At 31.7% G+C, this 9987-nt stretch overlaps 1 protein-coding gene across 1 annotated transcript; it reads left to right on the forward strand.

Annotated features, from left to right (window-relative positions):
* Positions 1 to 5055: 5055 nt before the first annotated feature.
* On the forward strand, positions 5056 to 8056 carry LOC131070542 (polygalacturonase-like). The gene is made up of 9 exons (XM_058006107.2): positions 5056 to 5196; positions 5344 to 5472; positions 5575 to 5715; positions 6017 to 6040; positions 6558 to 6768; positions 6852 to 6933; positions 7023 to 7131; positions 7580 to 7696; positions 7829 to 8056. The coding sequence occupies exons 1-9, from the start codon at positions 5056 to 5058 to the stop codon at positions 8054 to 8056; spliced, it is 1182 nt and encodes a 393-aa protein (XP_057862090.2).
* Positions 8057 to 9987: the final 1931 nt, after the last annotated feature.

Raw genomic sequence — 9987 nt, forward strand, 5'->3', positions numbered from 1 at the left:
ATGATATTTTTAACAATCATGCACATCAAATGGATGAGGGTATTACTGATAGAGTTGTTTGTTCAATTGAGAATGATTTGGGGGGTATAAACTCGACCCTTCCAATTTCTGCATCTGCTAATCCTTTTGTGGTTTTGGCTACAACAGAGTTGGGTTTTGAAGATAATCCATTTATCCTGGCCTCTCAAAAGTCATGCAAGAGTTTACCAATTGTCCAAACAACTTCAGTTTTTTCACCATCGGTGGTTTCTCCTAGGAGAGGTAGGCCTCCAAATAATCTTAAGACTCAAATGGAAATTGATGCTGGAATTCAAAAGACTTTGTCCCTTTCTCCTGCTGGTGGGCAAGGGAGGCATTCAGTCTCTCTTGGTAGGCCTAAAAAAACATGCCTAACTCCTGTAATTGTAAAAAGAAAGAGGAGTAAAAGATTTGTGACTAGTCCTCCTGTGACAAGATTAGGGGCTGTGAAACGTAATTTGCAAGGTTGCTTTGGGGAAAGCAAAAATTCTCCAATTAATGGGAAGAGGGGAGCTTCGGCCTCCCCTCGAGGACAATGAGAATTATTTCTTGGAATGTTAGGGGCTTAAATGCCCCTAACAAGAGATGATTAATTAAGTCCCAGATGGACTTAATTAAGTGTGATATTTTTATGTTGCAAAAAACAAAGTTGTCAAAGGAGTCTGTTGATTTGGGTTTTTCATCTTGGAGAAGGTGAAACTTTCTTTCTTCTCCGGCTTGTGGTACTTCAGGAGGTTTGGCACTGCTTTGGAATAATTATAATATTAAGGTATAGTTAGTGGCATCTGCTATGTAAATTGGATGTTGGTTTTAGTTATAAGCAAGATTTCGAAGGTTAAATTCTAGCTTTTTAACATTTATGCTTCGTCAAGAATTCAAGGGAAGAGTAAGTTATGGGGTGAATTAAAGAGGATTTCTTCTCTCTTAAAACATGGTTCCTTTATTATCTTTAGGGGCGATTTTAATGCTATCACTGATTGAGATGAGAAAAGAGGAGGTGTTTTCCCTAATAAAAGGATTATGGATGACTTTGGGGATTTCATTTCTGATATGAGCCTTTTTGATTGTAAGTCTCAGAATGGGGTTTTCACATGGACAAACATGAGAAGGGATTTTTCTCAGATTGCTGAGAGATTAGATTGGTTTTTGTTATCCGAGAACTAGATTGATTCAGATTTTGAATTCTTTTCCTCTATTCTACCGGTCTCGGGTTCTGATCATTTTCTAATTTCCCTTTCAGTTATTGAGGATAGGACTTCTTTTAAGTCTCCATTTAAATTTGAGCCCATTTGGTTTAGGGATTCTTCCTTTTTGTCTCTGTTTATGAAATGGTGGAATTCTACTCCTTTTTATTCTGGATCCCGTATGTTTCAGATTGTTAAGAAGTTAAGTTATTTGAAATTAAATATTAGGGAATGGAATATCTCGCATTTTAAGAACATTTTTCAGGAGAAACAAAGGATTCAAGATATGATTGTGTATCTTAATACTCATGTGCTTCAACATGGTATGGTGCCACAAGTTTTTGATGAATTGAAGTCACTAAAATTACAGCTTGAGGAGGTGTTAGCTAGAGAGGAAATCTATTGGAGACAAAAATCTAGAGAGTTATGGCTTTTAGATGGTGACAGGAACACAAAATTTTTTCATTCTTCAGCTAAGATTAAAAGATGTAAGAATAGAATATCTTGTATTTAGTGTCAGAATGGGAATTTATTGACAGAGCCAGAGGACATTGCTTCAGAGGCAGATAGGTTTTTTAAGTCATTATTATCTTCGGAAAATGGAAATCTCAGCAATGATATTATATCTAATATTCCTCCTTTAGTATCTTTCGAAGACAATAAGATGTTGATGTCTCCCTTTTCCTTAGAAGAAGTTAAGAGTGCTGTCTTTGCCATGAATCCAGATAAAGCTCTAGGACCAGATGGTTTTACTCCTTTATTTTTTCAGAAATGTTAGGATTTTGTGGGAAATGATGTTTTATTGGCTCTCGAGGAAGCTAGGAGAAATAGGTCTATTTTAAAAGAACTTAATAATACAATGATTGCAATTATTCCTAAAAAAGAGGATACCTAGACTTTTGTTGACTTCTGCCCCATTGTTTTATGTAACACTTTGTATAAGATATTTACGAAGGCAATTTCCCTTAGGTTGGCAAAAATTCTACCTAGGATCATTTCATTGGAGCAAGGTGGTTTTGTTCCCGGAAGGGAGACGACAGAGGGTGCAATTGTAGCACATGAGGTGCTGCATTCTATTTCCACCCAAAGAACCCCAACCATGATACTTAAACTAGACATGATGAAGGCTTATGATAGAGTAGAGTGGGGGGCTTTATGTGCTGTTCTTGAGAAGTTAGGCTTTTCCAAGGCCTGGGTCAAATGTATTTGTGCATGTATTTCTTCTGCAAGATTCTCAGTTTTAATTAATGGTTCTCCTTGTGGTTTTTTCACTTCCTCTAGGGGTTTGAGATAGGGAGATCCCCTTTCTCCCTTTTTGTTTATTCTCCTAGTTGAAACCTTTAGTTGGGCTATTAGGGCTACTAAAGTGGGGGGGCTTTGGAAAGGTATAAGGATTCAGAATATTCCCCAAAGTATTTCTCATTGTCTCTTTGTAGATGATACTCTATTATTTGGACATGCTTCGTTAGTAGAGGCAAAAGTGATTAAAAGAATAATACAAAATTATGCATCGTTTTCTGGTCAGAAAGTGAATGGTGATAAATCAAAGATTTTTTTCCTTAATACATCACAACTGGTTCAGCATAGGTTGCAATCGTTTTGGGGATTTGAGATTGGAAATCTTCCATGTACTTATCTTGGGATTCCATTCTTTGTTAAACATGATAAGATTGGTTTTGGGGATAAGATTATTTCGGTCATTTTTAAAAGAATTCTCTCATGGAATCATAAATGGTTAACTTTGGCGGGTAAAATTGTTCTCATCAAGTTTGTTTTGAATGCCGTTCCCATATATATCATGTCTATTTTGAAGTATCCAAAAGCATCTATTGTTAGTTTATTGGATACTCTTAGAGATTTTCTTTGGAACAATAATAAAGATGGCAAGAAGAAACTCCCTTTAGTTGCATGGGATAAGGTATGTCTTCCTAAGGAACTTGGGGGAATAGGAATTCGGAGTCTGGAAAATCAGAATTTAGCCTTAGGTGCTAAGTTGGTTTGGAAATTATATGACAAGCCTAGCTCCTTATGGGCATAGATTATGTTTGCCAAATATTTAAATAATGGACCGAGAGAGTACATTTTTAAAGTCTCAGATTTGCCTTTGGGTTCTGCTATTTGGAATTTCCTTTGTAAATGTAGATTAGTTATTTTGCCTCATCTCTCATGGATTGTTCATAATGGTAGAAAGATCAGATTCTGGGATGAAGTATGGAATGGATACACACCTTTGGTGAATATTAGGGATTGGTCTCCTCTGATCAATGTTCTTTCCTCCCTTTGGGGTGTTTTTGTAGCAGATTATTTTGAAATTGTGACTAGTGGACCCCTTAAGCTAGCTAGATGGAAGTCGATTGATTTCTTAGATGTTGATCAAAGCATGAAATTAGATTTTGAGAAGATTTTTGGGGATAGAATTGTATTTCTTTTTGATTTTGAGGATGAACTTATTTGGACAAAGAATATTTCTGGTAAGTACACTGTTAAATATGGTTACAAGTCTCTTATGGTTGCTAAAGATTTATCATCTTGGCCTTATAAGTTGTTTTGGCATTCGGCTTGTCTTCCTAGAGCTGGAGCCTTTGCTTGGTTGGTAGTTCAGGACAAAGTCCTGACAGGTATGAGACTAGACAGGCTTGGTATTACTGCTATTTTTCCTTGTGTCCTTTGTAACAAAAATTTGGAATCTTCTTCACACCTGTTCCTACATTGTGATTATGCTTATGAATGTTGGTAGTGGTTGTTTGAGAAGTTAAATATATCCTTTGTTATTGGTAAGGATCTCATTTCCCATTTTAGATCTTGGCCCTTTATGTTTGCATCATCTTTTTATGCATGCCTTTGGATCATATCTCCATCTATTGTGATTTGGAATGTTTGGCTAGAGAGAAACAATAGGATATTTAAAAAAACAAGGTCTCCTGTATCTGAGGTTCTATTAAAAATTGAGTCTTATAGTAGAGTTACTAGAGTTAAAGTCAGTATAGGATTAAGGTTCTGATTGATTTAGGGTTAGGGTTTGACTTGATTTAGAGTTTGGGCTCAATTTTGTGTAAGATTAATTTTAATTTTTGTTTAGGGTTAGGGTTAAATTTGGTTTAGTATTAGAGAAGTGTTAGGATTAAATTGTATTTAGGATTAGGGTTCAATTTGGCTTAGTGATTAGTTTTAGCTTTAGGTTTTAATTTGGTCTAGTGTTAAGGTTAGGGAACAATATTTTTTACAGTTAGGCTAAGGGTTCCATTTCAATTTCAATTAGTATTCAATTATATATATAAAAATGATATATAGTTATTTAATACATTTAAAATATAAATGCAACTTGGGCTAGTGGTGGAGAACTTGTGCTCTTGAAAGAGAAGTCACCATAATTTTTTTTTTTAAATATAAAAAACATCTTTATTCTCTTTAATTTCTTTATATAATAGAAATAAATAAATCTCTTATAGATTGTAATAATTTTGTTATTATATTAATATTTAGAAATATGATTTTTTTTTTTAATATAGAAACATTATGATTTTTTTAACTTTTTTGGGTGCTAGTGTGAGAAAACAACAATTATGTAGTTTTTTTTGTTTTTTCATCTAACACTTATTTTAGTAATTTCTAAATTACTGGTTCTTCTTTAAAATTAAATAACTGATTTTTTTCTTTTTATTAGATTTTGCTAATTTTATATTTAATATATTTTCTTTACTTTAACTAAATTACAATAATAAACAATAAAAATAAATAGAAATTTTATATAAATATTAGTTTAATTTCTTTATCTAATGTTTTAGAAAGACTATAAGATGACGTGCATGCTAACTAACAATTAAAAAGGGAACTATACTTCTGTAACAAGGCAATGGCAAATTTGTATATAATTATTTCTGATTTGGCCATACAATTCATCATAATCAACATTTTAGTAGGAGGGAATGCAGCCGAGACATTTAACATCCAAACATATGGAGCAGTGGGTGATGGAGTGAATGATGATTCCGAGGTGATTGATTTATCATTAACGCTGATTAATTATTATTTTTATAGGTTCTCTACTGTGCTACATATATATATTATCATTAATTATATTGTTATTTCTATTAAGAAAATTTCAATTTCTTTTTCTGATCTAACAGTTGTTTTTATATAGGCATTTACCAATGCTTGGAATGCAGCTTGTAATGTGTCCTCTGCAACTTTGTTAGTGCCAGACGGTAAGACATATCTTGTAAACAATTTGGTTTTTGAAGGACCTTGTGCAGCAGGATTCATATTTCAGGTGTACACCTCAATTCAAATAGATTAATCTTTAAAAATAAAGATTTTATAATTTATCTTTGTATTATAAAGAAATAATATGATTTGTATTTTGAGTTTATAGGTAGATGGAAATATTAATGCACCTGCAGATCCAAATAGTTGGAAAGACAAAACCATATGGTTGCAATTTGATAAACTTAAACAATTCACATTGCAAGGGAGTGGAACCATTGATGGACAAGGAAGTAACTGGTGGTCCAGGGTAAAATCTCTTTTGTTTTCTATTTCAAATTTTCATAAAATCTGTTCAATTTAAGATTTCATATGTATTATTATGTCGTGTCAAATTTTTGAGTTTTTTAAAGGTAGATTTGTGAATGATTAATTGTTGAATTAAAAATATGAGATTTTCACAGTTTTTCATGATAGTCTGAATTTGATTTTTTTTTCTCTCCTCATAATATATTTTTTTATCCCCATGAGAAATCATAGAGTGATAATAAATTTTAATAAAAAATTCAAAAAACATTCTATTTCTACTCACATTATTCTTATTTTGGCAGGGAGATGGAGGTGATGTACCCTTGGTAATTTCTTATTTACTTATCTCTTCTTTTTATAGAAGAAAATACTCTTTATTATCTATGAGAATAAATTAGCTTATTTTGGCTTATTTTTAAACAAAAACACCTTAACTTTGTCTTAATAGTATTAATGCTAAATAGAAGAAAGATTCTAAATTATCTTTTTTTTCCCAATTTTAAAGTTGCATGGGAACATGAGGTTATATGAAAATAAATTACCAGATTAGAATCTATCCTTTTGTAATGAAAAATACATTTAGCAATGTATTCTTTATTATCTTTAACAGTCTACATATGGTTTAAGAGAATAACCTGTGAAATGAAAACTTTTAAAAAAATTATTATTATATTTCTTAGATACTATTCTTGTACAGTTAATTTTGTAATGTGTAAGCTCTCGATCATTTTACATTTGATAATTTTACAGTTTCTATTTTTTTTTTTTTTTTTTCCCCTAGAGCATTTTTCTTATTCTACAAGTGGGTTAGTGAAAATGTTTAGAAAAACTGTACATATGCAGGCCATTCAGTTTAATGGTGGTAACCAGGTCACAATCCAAGGACTATCAATAGTGAAAAGTCCTAGCTTTCATTTGACTTTCACTAGTAGCAAAAGCATCCAAATCCTTTCTGTGAAAATAAATGCACCAGGTACAAGTATCCACACAGATGGAATTGATATAAATGGCCAGTCTACAGACTTTCGCATAATAAACTGTAAAATAGGCACAGGTATGTATTCATCAAAGATAATTTTGTATTATATTTTTATACAAAAGCATTATGGAAGATGCTCATATTTCTTATCTGTACAGGTGATGATTGTGTTTCCATTGGTAATGGGTCAAGTAATATCTACATTGAAGATCTTACATGTGGCCCAGGTCATGGTATAAGGTAATGTCAAAAACTTACATATTTTTCTATGGTATACGGTAACTATATTTTTTCAAGACATATCATGATAAAAACCTTGAACTTTGCAGTGTGGGAAGTCTGGGGAAAGGAAATACTCAAGCACAAGTTTCCAATGTGCATGTAAATGGGGCCACCTTGACTGCAACTACAAATGGATTACGAATCAAAACATGGCAGGTAAGTCTTTTGAGTTATATAATGTTAGGGATTTATCTCATTTTTATTAATCGAAACAAGATGAACTGTATAGCTGTAATTATATATATATATATATTTTTGATAAAAGTGGATGAAATCATTGAAATTATATTAAAATTTTTGTTATTTTTACATGTGTCTGGTTCAAAGATCATTGAAGGGAAAGAACCACCCTTCAGTATTGCTCAAGAAAACATAAGCCTATCTACCCCATTACACAAGCCCATAAGCTCCCCAAAAACCCTCCAGATACATAGCCATCTGCATTAGATATAAAAAAAGTGCCTCAATCAGCATAGTAGAAAATATATCAAAATAGAACCAAATGACTATAATTATATTATTCATCACAAAAATTATAATTTACATAATTTTTTGATTTCTATGAAACTAATGCTCAACAAATAAAATTATTTTGATATCATAGGGTGGATCAGGGTCGGCCAATGGTATAATATTTGAGAAGGTTACAATGGACAATGTGGCAAACCCAATTATTATTGATCAATACTACTGTGATTCGCCCACACCTTGTTCTAATCAGGTATACATTTTGATCCTTGAAGTATCTGTCATGCATCACATCTAAGTTAACGACATATATTAGCTCAAAATTTATCTATCTCATGTGGTTGGTCTGTTAAAACCAGTTTTCTTATTCGTATTGTATTTGCAGAGCTCTGCTGTTAAAATATCTAATGTGACATACAATGGAATATCTGGCACCTCATCAACACCAGTGGCGGTGAGATTTGCATGCAGTACTACAGTAGGTTGCACAGACATAACATTGAGCGATATATCATTGAGATTAAAATCAGGGGGTCCAGCTCAGTCCTACTGTCTGAATGCGCAAGGACAAACTAGTGAGCCTGTAGATCCTCCAAGTTGTCTCAGTAGTTGATTTGATTTGATCTTTTATCATCTAAGGTGATTATGTTTGAAGAACTCCAGGAATAAAATGAAATTGATGTCAGAGAAATAATGAAGAGATTTTTTAAGGTTTTTTAAACATATTTTATAAACGTTATTTTTTAATGTCCATTTCTTACATATTTGAAATTCTAGCCTTATTTTAATGGAGATAAATTTTTTCTTAAAGAAATATATAAATACAATAATATTATGATAATAAGAGATAGCTGGAGTCCCTTCACTAGTTATTGTTTTTTGTAAAAATAATAAACGGATTGTTTGTTGTTTAGATTTCATAAACAGCTTAGTGATTGGTGTTATGTGGTTTTTAGCTTGTCTAGTACCTCAACCCAACTGTCTTTTTGTTTGCTGCTATTTTTGTTTTGATGTTGAAACAAACATACATATTTTTCAGTAGTGAAAGTGAAAAAGACACCAACTAGCAATCTCACCTTGGTGTGCAATATGCATGCTGAAGAGGTGTGAAAGGTCAATTAGGAAATTTTTTGGTCTATAGTTTTATACTCTTGTATTAAATGAGGTCAATTGGTAGGCCATTTAGCAAGTGATGTTGTTTATGTAACAAAGGTCTTGAAGAAATGATATCTTCAAATCAAGTATGCATCCACTTACTAAGATCTAATTAGGAGTGAAATAAAACCTATGAATTGAGAAGGTAATTAAGCTCATGTTATGTATATAATAAGAAGAGAGGGAGAGATGGAGTGGGGAAGAGTGAGAGAGAGAGAGGGTAAGGAGATAGAGATAAAAAAGAATTATAAATAAAGACGAGGAGGAAAGGGATATGGAGAGGAGAGAAAGAGAGATAGAGATAAAGAGATGAGATGGGTATAGATAGAGATGAAATATATATATATATATATATATATATATATATATTGTGAGGGAGAGATATAGGGGTGGAGAGAGAGGATGAGATAAAGGAAGATTTGGGACAAGACATATGGAGAAATAGCTCAATAAAGAGACAATGAGATATAGATATAAAGGCCTAAGAATAGTGAGGGACAAAATGGACACATGTCTAGAGATAGAGGGAGTAGGAAGCTAGAGATATACCGTATAACAATACCTGTTATACTTTAATCATGGTTGGGAATGTATTCCCTTAAATATATTATACATATAACATCATGGCAGGAAATCATGTACAAGTCACTCTCAAGGGTGAATTCATGACAACCATTCCTTACTAATTTAATATATGGAGACAAATTAGTTATGTTGCTATGACACAACACAAGGTCTAATAACAACAATTTTGGTCTTTAAATAAAACAAGTGCCACATAGTGGTGAGTACTTGCCTTGTTAATTTGTAGTTGAAATAGTAATTTATTAATTGTAACTAATATATTCTTAAATTTAATTTATTTTGTTTTATATTATTATTTTTTGTTAATTTGTAGTTGAAATAGTAATTTATTAATTGTAACTAATATATTTTTATATTATTTATCTTGACAATTTGCATAGCATTGATACCTGAATTTTTTATTATCTATATTATAAACTTTGTCATGATACATGCAAAGTTTGGGGGATTTTAAAACAATAATATCTATAATTATAAAATATTTCATGAATAACACATTAATAACAATATTTTAGTTATGATATGTGAAAGTTTTTACAGGTCAAGAAAATATGTAATTACCACTCTTTTGTGTTCCTTGTGTTAATTTTTATTGATATGATAAATGTTATTTTGAGTTTTTGCCTGGTGATTCCGAGAAACCTGCCTATAAGAGGCAAAACGATATTAGCCAATCATTTGCAACAAAAATATTTTTTGTAAATTATAATGTTAACAAATGTGCATCTATACTATAAAATAATTAAAGAAAGAAAAATAATTGCTTTTCATTGGTGTAAATAACTTTTTTTAATAACCATATAA

The sequence above is a fragment of the Cryptomeria japonica genome, chromosome 2 (assembly GCF_030272615.1).
Source record: "Cryptomeria japonica chromosome 2, Sugi_1.0, whole genome shotgun sequence".
Classification (NCBI taxonomy): Eukaryota; Viridiplantae; Streptophyta; class Pinopsida; order Cupressales; family Cupressaceae; genus Cryptomeria; species Cryptomeria japonica.